This window comes from Mobula birostris, chromosome 1, assembly GCF_030028105.1.
Source record: "Mobula birostris isolate sMobBir1 chromosome 1, sMobBir1.hap1, whole genome shotgun sequence".
In the NCBI taxonomy this organism is placed as follows: domain Eukaryota; kingdom Metazoa; phylum Chordata; class Chondrichthyes; order Myliobatiformes; family Myliobatidae; genus Mobula; species Mobula birostris.
The window spans coordinates 68,943,661-68,964,034 of NC_092370.1; the positions used below are offsets into that span (position 1 = coordinate 68,943,661).

The 20,374-nt window shown below is 41.0% G+C and overlaps 1 protein-coding gene across 3 annotated transcripts in view; it reads right to left on the reverse strand.

Annotated features, from left to right (window-relative positions):
* The window catches only part of nbn (nibrin), a 95,886-nt gene that overhangs the window by 9,119 nt on the left and 66,393 nt on the right, over window positions 1-20,374 (reverse strand). The window contains exons 15-16 of one of the 3 annotated variants that reach the window (XR_011885819.1): window positions 4,840-4,926; window positions 1,803-3,424 (exon numbers count right to left, since the gene is read on the reverse strand). The exons of 1 other annotated variant lie outside the window; for it this stretch is intronic. Coding sequence is in view for 1 of the 2 variants with exons in the window: in XM_072256700.1 (XP_072112801.1) it covers window positions 4,896-4,926 (31 nt within the window). In the remaining variant the exon portion in view is untranslated. Of the gene's footprint in view, window positions 1-1,802; window positions 4,927-20,374 lie in introns of those variants that run through there. One more of the 3 variants, XM_072256700.1, reaches the window with a different exon arrangement.

Here is a 20,374-nt window from a genome sequence, read left to right on the forward strand (position 1 = left end):
TTATTTTAGTATTTTTGAAATGTCTCTCACTCATTTTGTGAAATGATTGAAATAGCTGAGCCTGTGTCTAATTCTATTTTAATTAATTTGCCATTCATTTCTGGTGTAAGTCTATTTGCTTGCTTGTCTATTTGTTAAACTTCAAACTGTAAATCTCAAGGCTACCCAGTTCTATGCCACCCCCATCAATATCAGATTTTTCATCAACAGCATGCAGATTAGTGCTCTTTTGAAACTGCAACTTGACTTTTTAGCTTTTTCTCTTCCTGTGTAGTCTATTTATTTTTATCTGTCTCATATGTTCTCTGTATTTGTCCTACTTTGTTTTATTTTCTGTGAGTTTAACCTTTAAACATGCATTTGTTTGATGTATGTGAGCCCCTGCACAATGGTAACAGAATTTGTTTGGTTTCTGTTTAGACATTGCAGTTTTGTTTATGCTCACTTTCATTCCACTGCAATTCAGTTGCATCTCTGTCTGCAGTTTCCTTTGAAACAGCAACTTTGACTGCTCTTTTAAATGTAAGTTGTGCTTCAGTTAAGGGAAGTTTTTGAATGCTTTCTTGTAAGATTCCACAAACTGAATGATCTCAGTGCATCATGAAGACTATCATAGAACTGACAATGTTCAGATAATCTCTTCGATTCAGCCAGGTACACTGAAATGAACTCCCCTTCCTTTTGATTTCACTTATGAAACCTAAAGCACTCCACAATCAACAATAGTTAATTTTCAGGTTGAGTCGGTGGTGAGGAAAGCTAATGAGATGTTCGCATTCATTTCAAGAGGACTAGAATATAAAAACAAGGATGTAATGTTGAGGCTTTATAAAGCTCTAGTGAGTCACCACTTGGCATATTGTGAGCAGTTTTGTGCCCCCATCTAAGAAAGAATGTATCGACATTGGAGAGGATACAAGGGAGGTTCACAAAAATGATTCCGGGATTGAAAGGCTTATCATATGAGAGGTGTTTGAGCAGTTTAGGACTAGAGGCTACAACCTCAGAATAGAAGGATGTCCATTTAGAACTAAGATGAAGAGGAATTTCTTTAGCCAGAGGGTGCTGAATCTTTAGAATTCGTTGCCACTAGTGGCTGTGGAGGCCAATTCACTGGGTATCTTTAAAGGAGAGGTTGACAGATTCCAGATTAGTTAGGGGATGAAAGGATACTGGGAGAAGGCAGGAGATTGGGGCTGAAAAGGAAAATGGATCAATGATGATATGGTAGAGCAGACTCAATGGGCCACCCTCCTATATCTTATGGCTTTAGTTGTAAATGTTCATGCATTACTTTGACAATGCCAGCCAGCAACACTAATTTCAGATGGTTTGGTTGGAGCAATTAAACTACAAAGCAAACTATTGCTTTAAGCCCAATGTACTCAACAAAATTGCTACCCATTTCTCATTGGCTACTACATTTGCTTCAAGATATTGTTCAATTTGCTTAGTATATAAATCCGGTCATCTGTTGTGTAATCAAATGCATCAATCTTTCCAGTGCAGTTAACCATTTCTGCCTTTTGTTTTAATGATTATCACCTGGTACTCACTTTTTATGAACCTGAGAATTCTTTATTTACTGTTTTTTTAAAACTCGATCATTTCTTCCCTTTTGCAGAACATGGGCTGCATCTCTGCATGTGCTATGCGGTGTATTTTACCTGTTTTTAGTTTGAACGTCTTGCTGCGTCTTTGGTAGCCATTTCGTGTTAATTTAAAAAATATCTTGTTGCCAGTGTTGTTTTGTAACTTCAAAACTTTAAATAATTCAAAGAAAGACACAGGAGTCTGAAATATGAGTCTAACCTTGAGTTTACTTTAAGTGAGGCACACGTGTATCACGTGACAGCATGATGTTTGCAATTCACATATTTATACATACAACCTGTAATAAATTGAAGAAAAATGCTTAATCTATATATATATATATAGATAATCTATATATATATATATGTGTGTGTGTGTATATATTTTACACAAAAGATTACTGAAATATTACTTAAATATTAAATATTAATACACAACAGTTTACATTTATCGACCTCAGCAACCAAGGTAAGTTCAATGTCAATGCCTAGAAAAGAAGTCAAAAATGGGTGAAGCCAGAATTTTCAGCTGCTTTCCAAAAGTGGAAGCATTATTTATCTTTACACAATTTTAGCCATACATCCATATTAAGTTTTATTGGGGGTGAGAGGGGACATGATATTCTGGAGAAGTTGAGTCATCTACAATTTTTTATTTGATACATTTTACCTGTTTATGCATGGAACAAGATTGCAGAGAATGCACAGATACTGCTGTCCAGGGTCATAGTTCAGACAAATTGACCACACAAGTGGCTGAGATGGTAAAGAAGGCATATGGGTTATTTAAACACAAGAGAAACTACAGATGTTGAAAATTTTGGAATGTTTGCCTTCAGTATTTGGGGCGCTGATTATGAGAGTAATGAATATAAAACTTCAGTCTGACTGCACTTGATGCATTTCTGGATCACCCCATTATTTTGAGATACAGGCCCTCCTGTCCCACAGTGCTGCACCACCCAGCAACCCACCTCTTTAAACTTAACCTAATCACAGGATAATTTACAATGACCAATTAACCTACTAACTGGCATCTTTAGAATGTGGGAGGAAACCAGAGCACCCAGAGGAAACCTATGCATTAACAGGTAGGATGTAAACTCCTTAGACAGCCTGAGCTGTAACAGCTTCGTGCTAATTGCTACACTGCTGTGATGCCCCAAAGTAACCACTTATAGGAAGGATGTGAGATTGTGGGAAGTATGAAGTTGTTTACCACATTGTTTCCTGGTTTGGAGGGTATGAGCTATAAGGAGAGGTTGGACAAACTTAGGTTATTCTTAGTGTTGGAGGTTGAGGGCAAACCTGATAGAGATTGTTAAAATTATGAGGTAGAGAGTTAAAATTGTTCTCCAGGGTAGAAATGACAAATACCAGGGGACATGCTTTTAAGGTCAGAGCATGTAAGTGCTTGGAATGGGTTACCAAGGATAGTAGTGGGATCAGGCAGTTTGGTGGATTTTAAGAAGCCTTTAGATGGACCCATGAATATGAGGAGAATACAGGGATATGGATGATAAACAGGATAACATTTTGTATAAACTAGTGTTATGATTCGCTCATCGTAGGTCAAATGGCAGTCCATATTGTACTATTTTATGTTCACTGAAAACTGATTTTGTTGTATTTTAGTAAGTATATTTCACAATTTACAGCTAATAAAAACATGCTGTTATACATGTACATATTAAAATTCTGAATACAACTCTGTTCTCTGCTGGGTGTGTGTAAAGTAGCTGGAATGGTCGACTTGCTTTGCTGAAAGAACTGTGGCAGCACTAACTGCCTGTTGATGAGCTGCTGTTCTTTAGTTTGCCTTTGGCCTTATCCTAGTAGTGAAAAATACCAAGGACAGATAGGTTGGTGTGAGAATAGGAAGGGTAATTAAAAGCACAGCTTAAAATGGTGAGGCCAAACACAAACTAGATGAACTGTAATGCATATTCTCCCAGGGTGGTCTATAACCCAATCGCATGTACAGTGAATTCCAAATTTCAGGTAACCTCCTTCCCTCGATCCTTTCTTGCTGCTCCTGGTCGACCTATGTCCTCCCATGAAGCCTCTTATTTCCAAACCCCAGTCCCCGATCACCCAGTTTCTTTCTCTGCCTCCCTACTCCATCTGCCCATCACCACACAAATCTCCCACTGGGTCTCACCGCCCTTTCTCTTACTACCCATATTTGTTTCTGCTCTCTATCTTTCTTACCAGATCACAAAATCTGCAACTTTTTCTTGTTTCCACCTATTACCGCCCAAATTCGGTCACTATTTCCCACAACTATCAATCATGCCAATTCTTTGAAAATGTACATAATTGTTAAGAAATTTCTAAATTGATATAATTAATAAAAATAAAACAATTTCTCTTTTAGTAGTAGCTGCTGCTGCTGGCTAGCTATTTTCAAATAATAATTCTCTTAAACCCTAGATGCTGATTTTGATTCCTACTTGGTAACTGTTAAAATCTTTGAAGCTTGGTGTAATTTTTCTGCCCTATGTCACTTGTGAAACAATTTTGTAAGTAAAGGTAAATAAACATTGTGAAAGACAAATCCTTCACATATATGACTTATGATTGCTGTAAATTACATAGCATTTTAACGATTACAGGCACATTGATTTAAACACATCTCAACATGATAAGTTGATTGACAAATCTAAGCTGTATTTGCTAATGCAGAATCTGCAATTTGAATGGTAAGATCTATTTTCATATAAACAAAATAACTATATAAAGGCAAATTTGGATCAAAGATAAACTCAGGTTCATATGAAACAACTCAGATTTTTTTCATACAGACAACTTGGGCCACTAGAATATTTTATTCCAATGTACTACTAAAACTGTAATTCTTTATTTTCAAATCTGACTTCTGTACAACATTTGTAGTAAAATACCACTCTGTTGTATAAACGTACTTGTGAACATTTAAACATATAAAGAATATTAAATTAATTTTTATGGTACATTAAAGAATTTTAATATATTTTTTGAATCAGCTATTTAATACATTCATGTTTCAAAATGGTAGTATACATTCATTAGCCAATGTTACTTAACAGCTCTCCACCAACTTCTTCTAAATCTCACCAAACTTGATGTAGCCTAACGATGTGGTCAACAGAAGTATAGAAAAAAAAGATTGACTTTTAAAATTAACACCTAAACGTGAATAGAATTAACTGTAAATATTCCAAAAGGAAATCTTCATGACTTCTGGGTCTCATCTTCAGCTACATACCATTATACTCTGAAGGGTTTGATTATTGCTCCCAGTGATGATTCTCCCCAAATGCATCATCTTTTTCTGATAGATTTTGGGTCATATCTGTAAGTTAATTAAAATAGTTAATCGTGTAAAGATAGAAAATAGGTCAATTTGAAGTAGAATCAAATCTGAAAATCTTTGCACCAAACATCATTATGTTACGCCAGTAGGTGCTTGGTGAATCAGAGAGCACATTAACAGGCCCTTTGGGCTAACTAGTCAATGCTGACCATGCGATAATTTTGAAGCACCATTGTTTCACATTTGTGGCCCAATCTTAGGTGTTGTTTCTACCTATTTGGTCAGAAGATAGAAAGATTCAAAAAGAACATAACTCTGGAGGTTAAAGCATGACTCCTCTTAGAGATCAGGAAATCCCTCTGTAATAGTGAACAAAAAGATACAAAGGAGCCATTATCAGAGAAACAACGTTATGTCAACAAGCATTGTTTCCTATTGCAAAGTTAATTTTGGATCCAGTTTGCCAACTTGCCCCGGATCCCTTGGGATCTAACCTTTCATACCAGTCTCCCTTGTGAGACCTTGGCAAAGGCCTTACCAAGGTCTATATAAATCGTATCTACTACCTTGCCCTCATCAATACACCTTGTTACTTCAAACTGCTCAGAGAGGATTTGCTCTTAATAAAGCTATGTTGCTTTTCCCTGATTAGTCCTTGCCTTTTAAGTGATCATTAATCCTCTCCCTCAGATTTTTTTTCAGTACCTGCATGAAAATGAAACTACATGCAATAATCTGATCATTTCAGATGAGTAGTCATCTGTGGATATGCATGTGGCTTCGAAGGCCGAAGCACACATGCGGTTGCAGGTTGGATATGGAATACCGGTTGTTAGAACAGGTGCATACACAGTTTTGTGGTATCGGTCTGGTGCTGCTGCAAGGCGCTGATTTCAGTCATCCTCAAAATCAGATGCAGCTTCTCTGGTCAGGGCGCACCACGCAGCCCTATCGTCTGCAGACTCCTCAAGCTGTCGAGGCTGGAGGTCTGAGCATTTGATGTACGATTTCAGATTGCCTTTGAATCTTTTTTTGGGGCAGCCCTGATTGCGACTGCCATGTGAAGCTCACTGTAGAGCAGCTGCCTGGGTATTCTTGTTTCACCCATGCGGATTACATGGCCCATCCAGCGTAGCTGGGCCTGGAGGATCCTTGCCTCAATGCTTGTGCTGTTGGCTGTCAAGGACTTCCTGGTTGGTGATTCGGTCCTGCCATCGAATCCTCATGATCGACCGCAGAGAGCGCATGTGAAACTGCTCCAGCTGTTTGATGTGCCTGTGGTACAGGGTCCAGGTTTCACAGCCATACAGGAGAGAGGTGAGGACCACAGCCTTGTACACCTTCAGCTTGATTGAAAGCTGAATGTCCTTGTGCTCCAGAACTTTGACACGGAGTTTCCCGAGTGCCTGGCTAGCTTTCTGGATCCTTGCTATGATCTGTTTGTCAAGGGATCCGTCATGGGAAATGGTGCTTCCTAGATATTTGAAGCTCTCCACATTCTTCAGGACAGTGCCATTGATGGTGATGCATGGCTGAGCAGGGTGAATGTTTGGTGCAGGTTGTAGAACTTCTGTCTTACTGAGGCTGATTGTCAGGCCAAACTTTGAGGCTGCGGAGAACTTGTCGACAATCGTCTGCAGGTGATTCTCCTGGTGGGCCATGAGGGCACAATCATCAGCAAACAGGGCTTCAGTGATGAGCCTCCTCAGCATTTTGGTCTCTGCAGCAAGGTATCTCAGGTCAAACATCGATCCGTCTAGGCGATATCTTATGTAGATACCCAGGTCTAGGTCCTTAACAGCATGCTTCAGCATTTGAGTGAAGAAGAGGTTGAAGAGCACTGGTGCTAGAACGCACCCTTGCTTCACGCCATTTGAGATGTTGAAAGTCTCAGATGAGTTAACTCTGCTCAATAACATTGTGATTTAAGTGCACTGTTAATACATTAAAGTATGTTCCCAGCAAAAGTTGCTGTATAGTTCCCTCTTTTCTCTCTTCACTCCTTGACTAGCAGAGTTCCACTTGGTGTCCTCCAATTAGCAATGTCCATACTAAATTTTGTGCAATTTTATAAGATTAAAACAATACATTCAGTACTTTTGAAGTCACCTCCTTTAAATTGCTAGAAGAGAGGTGATCATTTCCATAGGATATGTTGGCCTTTACTGTTTCTAATTTCTCTGATTCTACATCTTTACTAAATGTTTTAAGTTTGTCCTTTGCTCTGGAGTTCATGTTTATTATTATTTCCAGAATCTTTTAATATGTCTTCTGCAGTATTTACTGTGAATATTTATTAACAGAAGTGACAAGTTCCCTACTTCCATTTATAATTTTTCTATATTTCTCAATAAAGGATCAGGATTATTTTTGCTGCTTACCAACGAAGTGTTTAGAATCTGAATTTTTGCTTCACTAACTTCCCGATTCTATTTTAACTTAATTTTTTGTTCAACTCTGAAATTCCAAATTTCTTACCATTTTCAGAGTTTTTTGCACACCACTGAAAGCATCTTCCCCTAATTCAAAACTTTCTTTAATTATTCTTGTTAACCATAGATTAAATACTTTCCCTATAGAGATTCCAATTCCTCAATGGAATGATCATTACAGAATTTCCTTCAAAATCTTTACTTATTTTTCAATCTACTTCCAATACCTTTACTATAACTACATGTCTTCCCAATTTCCCTTGGTGGTTCCACAATAAACTTCACTAGGTTATTAATGAATATTTCTTAATACAAAGTATCAGAACTACTGGGTCTCTCATTATACAACTGGAAAATTATCTGTTAATGTTTTCCCTGATCTTATGCATATACAACAAATTTGCAAAGATTACTGTATTGGCCTAAGGTACATGCATCTCTTTCGCCTATATATACCCTCCCCAAGATTGCATCTATTTTTAGAAGACTCAAACTACCATGCTTTCTCTGTGTCTTAGTTCCAGTTAGTTGCACTTCAATTGATAGTGCATTTTTATTCGTACCCACATCTTTCTCATTTTCCAATCCCTTTGCCATTTTAGAGAAACATAGAAAACCTACAGCACAATACAGGCCCTTCGGTCCACAAAGTTGTGCCGAAAATGTCCCTACCATAGAGATTACGAAGATTACCCCTAGCACTCTATTTTTCTAAGCTCTATGTATCCAAAGGTCTCTTAAAAGACCCTATCATATCCACCTCCACCACTGTTGCTGGCAGACCATTCCACGCACTCACCACTCTCTGTGTAAAAAAACTTACCCCAGACATCTCCTCTGTACCTACTCCCAAGCACCTTAAACCTGTGCCCTCTTGTGGCAGCTACTTCAGCCCTGGGAAATCTCTGACTATCCACACAATCAATGCCTGGGAAATCTCTGACTATCCACACAATCAATGCCTCTCATCATCTTATATACCTCTAACAGGTCACCTCTCATCCTCCGTCGCTCCAAGGAGAAAAGGCGAGATCACTCAACCTGTTTTCATAAGGCATGCTCCCTAATCCAGGCAACATCCTTGTAAATCTCCTCTGCACCCTTTCTATGGTTTCCACATCCTTCCTGTAGTGAGGTGACCAGAACTGAGCACAGTACTCCAAGTGGGGTCTGACCAAGGTCCTATATAGCTGCAACATTACCTCTGGGCTCCTAAATTCAATTCCATGATTAATGAAGGCCAATACACCGTATGCCTTCTTAACTACAGAGTCAACCTGCGCAGCTGCTTTGAGCGTCCTATGGACTTGGACCCCAATATCCCTTTGATCCTCCACGCTGCCAAGAGTCTTACCATTAATACTATATTCTGCCATCATATTTTACCAACCAAAATGAACCACTTTACACTTATCTGGGTTGAACTCCATCTGCCACTTCTCAACCCAGTTTTGAATCCTATCAATGTCCCGCTGCAACCTCTGACAGCCCTCTACACTATCCACAACACCCCCAACCTTTGTGTCATCAGAAAACTTACTAACCCATCCCTCCACTTCCTCATCCAGAGCATTTAAAAATATCACGAAGAGTAAGGGTCCCAGAAAAGATCACTGAGGCACACCACTGGTCACCGACCTCCATGCAGAATATGACCCGTCCACAACCACTCGTTGCCTTCTGTGAGCAGACCACTTCTGGATCCATAAAGCAATGTCCCTTTGGATCCCATGCCTCCTTACTTTCTCAATAAGCCTTGCATGGGGTACCTTATCAAATGCCTTGCCTAACCCTAACCCTAACCCTAATGCCACATCCTCAAAAAATTCAATCAGGCTTGTAAGGCACGACCTGCATTTGACAAAGCCATGCTGACTATTCCTAATCATATTGTACCTCTCCAAATGTTCATAAATCCTGCCTCTCAGGATCTTCTCCATCAGCTTACCAACCACTGAAGAAAGACTCACTGGTCTATAATTTCCTGTGCTACCTCTACTCCCTTTCTTGAATAAGGGAACAACATCCGCAAGCAACCCTTCAATCCTCCGGAACCTCTCCCGTCTCCAGTCATGGTGCAAAGGATCTTTGCCAGAGCAATGATCAGCAATCTCCTCACTCGCCTCCCACAGTAGTCTGGGGTACATCTCATCCGGTCCCGGTGACTTATTCAACTTGATGCTTTCCAAAAGCTCCAGCACATCCTCTTTCTTAATATCTACATGCTCAAGCTTTTCGGTCTGCTGCAAGTCATCACTATAATCACCAAGATCCTTTTCCAAAGTGAATACTGAAGTAAAGTATTCATTAAGTACCTCTGCTAGTTCCTCCAGTTCCATACACACTTTCCCACTGTCACACTTGATAGGTCCTATTCTTTCATGTCTTACCCTCTTGCTCTTCAAATACTTGTAGAATGCCTTGGGGTTTTCTTTAATCCTGCCCGCCAAGGCCTTCTCATGGCCCCTTCTGGCTCTCCTAATTTCCTTCTTAAGCTTCTTCCTGTTCGCCTTATAATCTTCTAGATCTCTAACATTCCCTAGCTCTCTGAACCTTTTGTAAGCTTTTCTTTTCTTCTTGACTAGATTTATTACAGCCTTTGTACACCACGGTTCCTGTACCCTACCATAACTTCCCTGTCTCATTGGAATGTACCTAAGCAGAACTCCACACAAATATCCCCAGAACATTTACCACATTTCTTCTGTATCTTTCCCTGAGAATATACATTCCCAATTTAAGCTTCCAAGTTCCTGCCTGATAGCCTCATAATTCCCGTTACTCCAATTAAATGCTTTTCTAAATTGTCTGTTCCTATCTCTCTCCAATGCTAAATGATCACTATCTCCAAAGTGCTCTCTCACTGAGAGATCTGACACCTGTCCAGGTTCATTTCCCAATACAGTCTCTCCTCCTGTAGGCTTATTTACATATTGTGTCAAGAAACCTTCCTGAACACACCTAACAACTCCACCTCATCTAAACCCCTTACTCTAGGGAGATGCCAATCGATATTTGGGAAATTAAAATGCCCCACCACGACAACTCTGTTATTATTACACCTTTCCAGGATCTGTTTCCCTATCTGCTCCTCCATATCCCTGTTACTTTTGGGTGGCCTATAAAAAACACCCAGTAGAGTTATTGACCCCTTCCTGTTCCTAACCTTCACCCACGGAGACTCCGTAGACAATCCGTCCATGGCGTCCACCTTTTTTGCAGTTGTGACACTATCTCTGATCAACAGTGCCACGCTCCCACCTCTTTCGCCTCCCTCCCTGTCCTTTCTAAAACATCTAAAACCCCATACTTGAAGTAATCATTCCTGCCCCTGAGCCATCCAAGTCTCTGTAATGGCCACCACATCATAGCTCCAAGTACTGATCCACATTCTAAGTTCATCCGCTTTGTTCACAATACTCCTTGCTTTAAAACAGACACATCTCAAACCGTTAGTCTGAGAGTGTCCTTTTTTTGCCAACTGCCTATCCTCCTTCAAACACTGTTTCCAAGCTTTCTCTATTTGTGAGACAACCTCCTCTTCCTCTATCTCTTCAATTCGGTTCCCACCCCATAGCAATTCTAGTTTAAACTCTCCCCAATAGCCTTAGCAAACCTCTCCACCAGGATATTGGTCCCCCTGGGATTCAAGTGTAATCCGTCCTTTTTATACAGGTCACACCTGCCCCAAAAGAGGTCCCAATGATCCAGAAATCAGTGTGGAGGAGTAGAGGGATCTGGGGGTGGTAGCGTGGAGGAGCAGAGGGATCTGGGGGTACATGTCCACAGATCCCTGAAAGTTCCCTCACAGGTAGATAGGGTAGTTAAGAAAGCTTATGGGGTGTTAGCTTTCATAAGTCGAGGGAGAGAGTTTAAGAGTCAGAATGTAATGATGCAGCTCGATAAAACTCTGGTTAGGTCACACTTGGAGTACTGTGTCCAGTTCTGGTCGCCTCACTATAGGAAGGATGTGGAAGCATTGGAAAGGGTACAGAGGAGATTTACAAGGATGCTGCCTGGTTTAGAGAGTATGCATTATGATCAGAGATGAAGGGAGCTAGGGCTTTACTCTTTGGAGAGAAGGAGGATGAGAGGAGACATGATAGAGGTGTACAAGATAATAAGAGGAATAGATAAGAGTGGATAGCCAGCGCCTCTTCCCCAGGGCACCACTGCTCAATACAAGAGGACATGGCTTTAAGGTAAGGGGTGGGAAGTTCAAGGGGGATATTAGAGGAAGGTTTTTTACTCAGAGAGTGGTTTGTGCGTGGAATGCACTGCCTGAGTCAGTGGTGGAGGCAGATACACTAGTGAAGTTTAAGAGACTACTAGACAGGTATATGGAGGAATTTAAGGTGGGGGGGTTATATGGGAGGTAGGGTTTGAGGGTCGGCACAACATTGTTGGCTGAAGGGCCTGTATTGTGCTGTACTATTCTATGTTCTGTGTTCTAAATCTGAATCCCTGTCCCCGCTCCAATCCCTCAGCCACGCATTTATCCTCCACCTCATTCTATTCCTATACTCACTGTCACATGGCACAGGCAGTAATCCCGAGATTACTACCTTTGTGGTCCTGCTTCTCAACTTCCTTCCTAACTCCCTGTAGTCTGTTTTCAGGACCTCTTCCCTTTTCCTACCTATGTCATTGGTACCAATATGTACCATGACCTCTAGCTGTTCTCCCTCCTACTGCAGGATATCGTGGATGCGATCTGAAATATCCCAGACCCTGGCACCTAGGAAGCAAACTACCATCCGAGTTTCTTTCCTGCATCCACAGAATCTCCTGTCTGACCCCCTAACTATAGAGTCCCCTATCACTAATGGCTTTCTCTTCCTTTCCCTACCCTTCTGAGCCACAAGGCTGGACTCTGTGCCAGAGGCATGGCCACTGTTGCTTCCCCCAGGTAGGCTGTTCCCCCCCCCCAACCCAACAACAGTACTCAAACAGGAGTACTTATTGTCCAATGGGACAGCCACAGGGGTACTCTCTAGTGGCTGACTCTTCCCCTTCCCTCTCCTGACTGTTACCCACTTGTCTGTTTCCTGTGGCCCCAGTGTGACCACCTGCCTATAACTCTTTTCTATCATCTCCTCACTCTCCCTGTCCAGACGAAGGTCATCGAGCTGCAACTCCAGTTCCCTAACGCGGTCCCTTAGGAGCTGCAGCTCAAAACACCGGGTGCAGATATGGCCGTCCGGGAGACTGGGAGACTCCAGGACTTCCCACATCTGACACCGAGCACAGAACACAATTTTATCTTATCAAATTTAATCAAAAATACCCAATTTCCAATATTGATCCTTATGTAACCAAATGTCTGGACTGGCTATTAGATCAAATCAATTTTTTTCTATAGTGCTATAAATTTATTTATTTTCTCACTTCACAAATTTGAATTTAGTCTCTTTAGCATTGACTTTCTTTTTGTTCTTCCGTTTAATCACCTGGCATTATCTCACTGTAGTAAAATACTATTATCTTCACAAACCCATTTAGTTTATTTTACCCATATCCTAGCTCTTCATTACTTTTTTGCTTTTCAAATTTAACCTCCAGTACATTTCTCCAACTTCCGTTCCAGTTTAACAGCCATTTTAACACCTATGGGAAATCATTAACCAAACACAGAGAGCAAAAAATTCTGCTTTATTTCTTGGTAAATACATCCAATAAGTTGTCATGTTTATTGAACTGCTGCTAATTTTTCCCCTCAATTTAACTTGTAATTTGTTCTATGCTTACTTCAGGCTGAGACTGGCTGTTTGAATTTAAACACAACCGTATAAGTCAACTGTAACATTCTATTCAAAGGAGATGCCAGCCAGCAGCAGGTCAGGTGCAAAAGACAAAAGGTGATAGTGGGTGGTAGCACAATTCATTTAAATGGCTACCTTACTAATTTAAACTCTCTCTTGAGCATTTTCAGCCATCAGAGAGCATTCTTAAATTTGTTTCAATTAAATGGGCTTCATCTTTCTAATTTTATGCTTCTAAATTTGTTTTAGATACAGAAAATCCATAACCAATGAGCAGATACAGTGACGGTTGACACTGTATAAGGAAAAGAAATAGCATCGCCTTAACTTTCCTCCATCTTAGCAAATGAAGGTAAACTACATTTTCCCTAAACATTAAATATCCATTATGTAAATAACTTACACATTTAAGTTTTGCTGGCAAAGGAAAAGACCGTAAACAGATTTTCTCTGTTTTTAGTGTTGGTTAAAGAGCCAAACCTTAATTATGCAGCTCGCAGAGAGTTTAAGTCAATTTTATCCCAACTAGATATCTTCTTTTTGTCGTCCTGACGAAAGGTCTCGGCCCGAAACGTGGACTGTACCTCTTCCTATAGATGCTGCCTGGCCTGCAGCATTCACCAGCATTTTTTGTGTGTGTTGCTTGAATTTCCAGCACCTGCAGATTTCCTCGTGTTTTAGATATCTTCTTTGTTGTTGGTCCTTTTGAGGTCAACACTGTGGTGAAGCTGCCTCTCAGTTCTAGTCACATTCCATTGTGTTTGAATGGAGTTTGTATATTCTTGTGTGACCATGCATGCTTCCTCTGGGTGCTCTGGTTTCTTCACACATGCCAAAAATATGCAGGTTGATGGGTTAATTGGTCACTCTAAATTTTTCCCAGTGTGTAGATGAGTGCCAGAATTGGTGCAGGGAGCTGCTGATGGAGATAGTTAATAGGAATATACAGAGAATACAAAGAACCAAGGTACAACATGGATAGTTGATTGCCAGAATAGACTCAGTTGGCTGAAGGCTCCATTTCTGTGCAGTAATACTGTAATTTCTTCCCACGCATCAACCTTCCTTCTACCAAAAGATCCATTCAAACACCCCACTGACCCACTCATCTGCCCAACATCCCTCATTACCAAGTCCTCCCTCCAGCTCAATCTTTCCCCAAAATACTCTGGGTTTTAATCATCTCCTCCAATTATGTATGGCAGGTTACATGCTTTCTTTGGAACTATCTACCCCTCTTCAGCAGACCATAGATCTTACTGACCAATCCCTGCTTAGCCCTGGTTTTTGTATAGTCTTATTCACCTTCATGCATAACTCTCAATTAACTATCACTAAGATATTTCTTAATATACTTTCAATTTTTTTGAAAGTATATTAAGAAATATCTCAGTGATGGTTAATTTTTTTGGAAGTATGTTATTTTGCTCCTTTTCATTTCATTAAATAAGAGTTTTAAAGTTATGTTCTTGACACTTTATGCCCAGTGTTTTTGACTTCAATAGTTAACTGGAATTTGGTTATTTGTGGTTTGCTGATGTTCAAGGGCACTATATCTTCCATTTTCTCTATTGTGCCAGAGCCAGTAGGACTAACAGGTGAAAATAAGGCCTCTCTTTCTAGGTCTTCCTGATGCATGGGACTTTGAAGACACTGGTTTATATGCCAAATTCTGGTTAGTAAACATTTGTATTTTCCAGGTTTATATTTAGTTGACTGCAGTTTCCTGTTAAACTAATTTTCTGTTATCATACAGCATATTTTATTTATTCACGGAAGAAACTGCTGAGTCAGAAGATTTTGACAGTTAAATTTGCAGGAACAAATTCCTGGCTTTGGTGCTGATATTACTCTTTGCATGGAGAAAGACTGCATTCTCCAACATACAAACCCTAAATTGATGTAATTTATTCAAGCATTTTGTCCAGTATTGGATAACAATAAAAAATGACAGTTGGCTGTGTGTTTCAATCCAGAATTTCAAATAATGGTTTTAACTGGATAGAGCAATGCATCAATGAATTCTGTTAAATAGTTTAGGTCCTGATCTCACCAATGGATATTAGATTTGATGACAACTGTATTTTGTCGTTTTTCTCCATTTTGGCAACATATGTTTTCTCACCCTTGCGAAGTGAAGCTTCTTTGAATAATAAAGACAGTTTTCAAGTCTGTTTTCAGAATAAGCTCTCATAGCTGTTACATTTGGAATAATCACTGCTATCATTTACTTAAAGTATTTAGAGATACAGCGTAGAATGGGCCATTCTGACTCTTTGAGTTGCACCACCCAGCAACCCCAACTTAATCTTAACCTAATCATGGGACAATTAACATTGATCAATTAACCTAATAACAGGTCATGTCCATGGTGACCAGGTCTCTGGCACTGAGCCTGGAGCTGTTATGCAGGAGAGAAGGAGGGAGAAGAGGAATGCAGTAGTCATAGGGGATTCCATAGTCAAGGGAACGGACAGGAGATTCTGTGAGCCTGATAGAGATACCCGCACGGTGTGTTGCCTCGGTACATGTTGGTACCAATGACATAAATAGGACAAAGGAGGAGGTCCTGAAGAAAGATTTCTGGCAGTTAGGAAGGAAGCTGAGAAGCAGGACCTCCAGAGTAGTAATCTTGGGATTGCTACCTGTGCCACGTGCTAGTGAGGGCAAGAATGGTAGGATCAGGCAGATGAATGCATGGCTGAGAAACTGGTGCAGGGGGCAGGGCTTCAGATTCTTGGATAATTGGGATCTCTTCTGGGGGAAGTATGACCTGTTCAAAATAGACAGGTTACACCTGAACCCGAAGGGGACCAATATCCCGATGGGGAAGTTTAATAGAGCTGTTAGGGAGGGTTTAAACTAATTTGGCAGGGGGATGGGAACCAGAATGATAGAGCGGAGGAAGGGGAAAACAGAAATAAATCTAAGATAGTGAGCAGTAAAGATGTCACGAAAGACAGGCAGGTGATGGGGCAAATTTGTAGCTATTGGAATGAGTTGCAGTGCAATAAAGTTGCAGTGAAATCAAAGGGAAAAGTACCAAATACTGGTCTTAAGGTGTTATACTTAAATGCATGCAGAGTAAGGAATAAGGTGGATGATCTAGTTGTACAGCTACAGATTGGCAGGTATGATATTGTGGCCATCACTGAGACGTGGCTAAAGGATGCATGTCTCTGGGAGCTGAATGTCCAAGGATACATGGTGTATCGGAAGGATAGGAAGGTAGGCAGAGGGGGAGGCGTGGCTTTATTGGTGAGAAATGATATTAAATCATTAGAAAGCAGTGATATAGGATCGGAAGGTACAGAATCTTTATGGGTTGAGCTATGAAATCGGAGGGGTAAAAGGACCCTGATGGCAGTTACTTATAGGCCTCCAAACAGCTATAGTGATGTGGACTACAAATTACAACAGGAAGTACAAAAGGCTTGTCAGAAGGGCAGTGTTATGATAATTGTGGGGGATTTTAACATGCGAGTGGATTGGGAAAACCAAGTCGGCACTGGAGCTCAAGAGAGAGAATTTGTAGAATGTCTGCGAGATGGCTTTTTAGAACAGCCTGTTGTTGAGCCCTCTAGGGGATCGGCTGTACTGGATTGGGTATTGTGTAATGAACCAGAGGTGATTAGCGAGATTGAGGTGAAGGAACCCTTAGGAGGCAGTGATCATAACATGATTGAGTTCACTGTGAAATTTGAAAAAGAGAAGCTGAAATCTGATGCGTCGGTATTTCAGTGGAGTAAAGGAAATTACAGTGGCATGAGAGATGAACTGGCCAAAGTTGACTGGAAAGGGACACTGGCAGGAAAGACGGCAGAGCAGCAGTGACTGGAGTTTATGCGAGAAGTGAGGAAGGTGCAAGACAGGTATATTCCAAAAAAGAAGAAATTTTCGAATGGAGAAAAGATGCAACCGTGGTTGACAAGAGAAGTCAAAGTCAAAGTTAAAGCAAAGGAGAGGGCGTACAAGGAAGCAAAAATTAGTGGGAAGACTGGGATTGGGAAGTTTTTAAAAGCTTACAAAAGGAAAATAAGAAGGTCATTAAGAGGGGAAAAATTAACTATGAAAGGAAGCTAGCAAATAATATCAAAGAGGATACTAAAAGCTTTTGCGATATATAAAGAGTAAAAGACAGGTGAGAGTAGATATAAGACCGATAGAAAATGACCCTGGAGAAATTGTAATGGGAGATAAGGAGATGGCGGAGGAACTGAACGAGTATTTTGCATCAGTCTTCACTGAGGAAGACATCAGCAGTATACCGGACACTCAAGGGTGGCAGGGAAGAGAAGAATGTGCAGTCACAATTATGACAGAGAAAGTACTCAGGAAGCTGAAGAGTGTCAAGGTAGATAAACCTCCTGGACCAGATGGAATGCACCCTTGTGTTCTGAAGGAAGTAGCTGTGGAGATTGCGGAGGCATTAGCGATGATCTTTCAAAAGTCAATAGATTCTGGCATGGTTCCAGAGGACTGGAAGATTGCAAATGTCACTCCGCTATTTTAGAAGGTGGCAAGGAAGCAAAAAGGAAATTATAGACCTGTTAGCTTGACATCGGTGGTTGGGAAGTTGTTGGAGTCGATTGTCAAGGATGAGGTTACGGAGTACCTGGAGGCATATGACAAGGTAGGCAGAACTCAGCATGGACTCCTTAAAGGAAAATCCTGCCTGACAAACCTATTACAATTTTTTGAGGAAATTACAAGTAGGTTAGACAAGGGAGATGCAGTGTATGTTGTATATTTGGATTTTCAGAAGGTCTTTGACAAGGTGCCACACATGAGGCTACTTAACAAGATAAGAGCCCATGGAATTACGGGAAAGTTACATACGCCGATAGAGCGTTGGCTGATTGGCAGGAAACAGAGTGTGGGAATAAAGGGATCCTATTCTGGTTGGCTGCCGGTTACCAGTGGTGTTCCACAGGGGTCCATGTTGGGGCCGCTCCTTTTTACATTGTACATCACCGATTTGGATTATGGAATAGATGGCTTTGTGGCTAAGTTTGCTGACGATATGAAGATAGGTGGAGGGGCCGGTAGTGCTGAGGAAATGGAGAGTCTGCAGAGAGACTTGGATAGATTGGAAGAATGGGCAAAGAAGTGGCAAATGAAGTACAATGTTGGAAAGTGTATGGTTATGCACTTTGGCAGAAGAAATAAATGGGCAGACTATTCTTTAAATGGGGAAAGAATTCAAAGTTCTGAGATGCAACGGGACTTGAGAGTCCTCGTACAGGATACCCTTAAGGTTAACCTCCAGGTTGAGTCGGTGGTGAAGAAGGCGAATGCAATGTTGGCATTCATTTCTAGAGGAATAGAGTATAGGAGCAGGGATGTGATGTTGAGGCTCTATATGGCGCTGGTGAGACCTCACTTGGAGTACTGTGGGCAGTTTTGGTCTCCTTATTTAAGAAAGGATGTTGGAGAGGGTACAGAGAAGACTCACTAGAATGATTTCAGGAATGAGAGGGTTAACATATAAGGAATGTTTGTTCGCTCTTGGACTGTATTCCCTGGAGTTTAGAAGAATGAGGGGAGACCTCATAGAAATATTTCGAATGTTGAAAGGCATGGACAGAGTGGATGTGGCAAAGTTGTTTCCCATGATGGGGGAGTCTAGTACGAGAGGGCATGACTTAAGGATTGAAGGGCGCCCATTCAGAACAGAAACGCGAAGAAATTTTTTTAGTCAGAGGGTGGTGAATCTATGGAACTTGTTGCCATGGGCAGCAGTGGAGGCCAAGTCGCTGGGTGTATTTAAAGCAGAGATTGATAGGTGTCTGAGTAGCCAGGGCATCAAAGGTTATGGTTAGAAGGCGGGGGAGTGGGACTAAATGGGAGAATGGATCAGCTCACGATAAAATGGCGGAGTAGACTCGATGGGCCGAATGGCCGACTTCTGCTCCTTTGCCTTATGGTCTTATAGACTTTGGACTGTGGAAGGAAACCAGAACACCCAAAGAAAACCCACACATTCCATGGGGAGGAAACACTGACTCCTTATGGATGAGATCAGAATTGAACTCCGATGCGCCAAGCTGTAATAGCGTCACACTAACTGCTACGCTATTGCGGCGCCCTACTTCATTGTTGCAGTGATGCTAATGTTTTGTTTAACTTCAATGAGAAATAATGAATACAAAAGATGTAGCACACTTAAAATAGACTCAATTATGGTCAAGTCAGGTTTATGGGTGTGCAGCCAATCCAGAGTACCCTTTGAATAACTAACGTGTTAGTTTACTGTTTCTCTTTCTAGAAATGCTGCTTGGCTTGTACTGTTTCCAGCATTTACAGGAAATAGTCAATGCATCATGCAGCATTTATGGAGAAATAGGCCACTTAGTTTAAAAAAAATGAAAACAATATTGATTCTGAGTAGGAAAAGGCTATATGAAGAAGCATATGAAATAGCAATCAACATAGACTTAAGAGTCAGATGATTTTGCTTGTGTACCAAGCTCAACTCTGTAATGATGAGTGAACATAATTGAATCAAAGGCTTTTGGATACAACAAGCTGTTATAATACTGTTTCACTTAGAAGTCAGGATGAAATCCCAGAAACAATGGAATATACACTCAAAGGGATAACTATTTATTTAATGAGATACAGCATGAAGTAAGCCCTTCCAATCCTTCGAGCTGTGCCACCCAGCAACTCCAATTTAACCCTAGCCGAATCATGGAACAATTTACAATGGCCAATTAACCTACTAACTAGTACGCCCTTGGACTGTGGGAGAAAACCGAAGCAACCAGAGCACACAGTCACAGGAAGAATATACAAACTCCTTACGGACAGTCACAGGGAGAACGTACAAACCCCTTGCGGGCAGTCACAGGAAGAACGTACAAACTCCTTATGGACAGTCACAGGGAGAACGTACAAACTCCTTACGGGCAGCGGTGGGAATTGAATGCAGGTGGCTGGTACTATAAGACATTGTGCTAGCCACCCTGTCTTATCATATAGATAAAATGTTACTGATAGCGCTGCTGTCAAGATACAAGTGCAGCAACCAATTGCACTACAGTTATAACGGACAGTCTGTCCGTGATGGCTGGTGATGGGCAGATTGTGGTAAGATGTGCTCAGTGACAAGATGTGGGTTAAGTGGAGCATTTATGTAGCATGCTGAGTGCAGGATATTATAGGGGATGGCACCAGGGCATCCACGTTCCCAGCACAACATCATGCAGGGTAGCAATTTGCACAAAGACCCGAGCATACCAAATCAACTGAACAAAGATCCTTTTGAAGTCTTAGGGGTATGTACACATC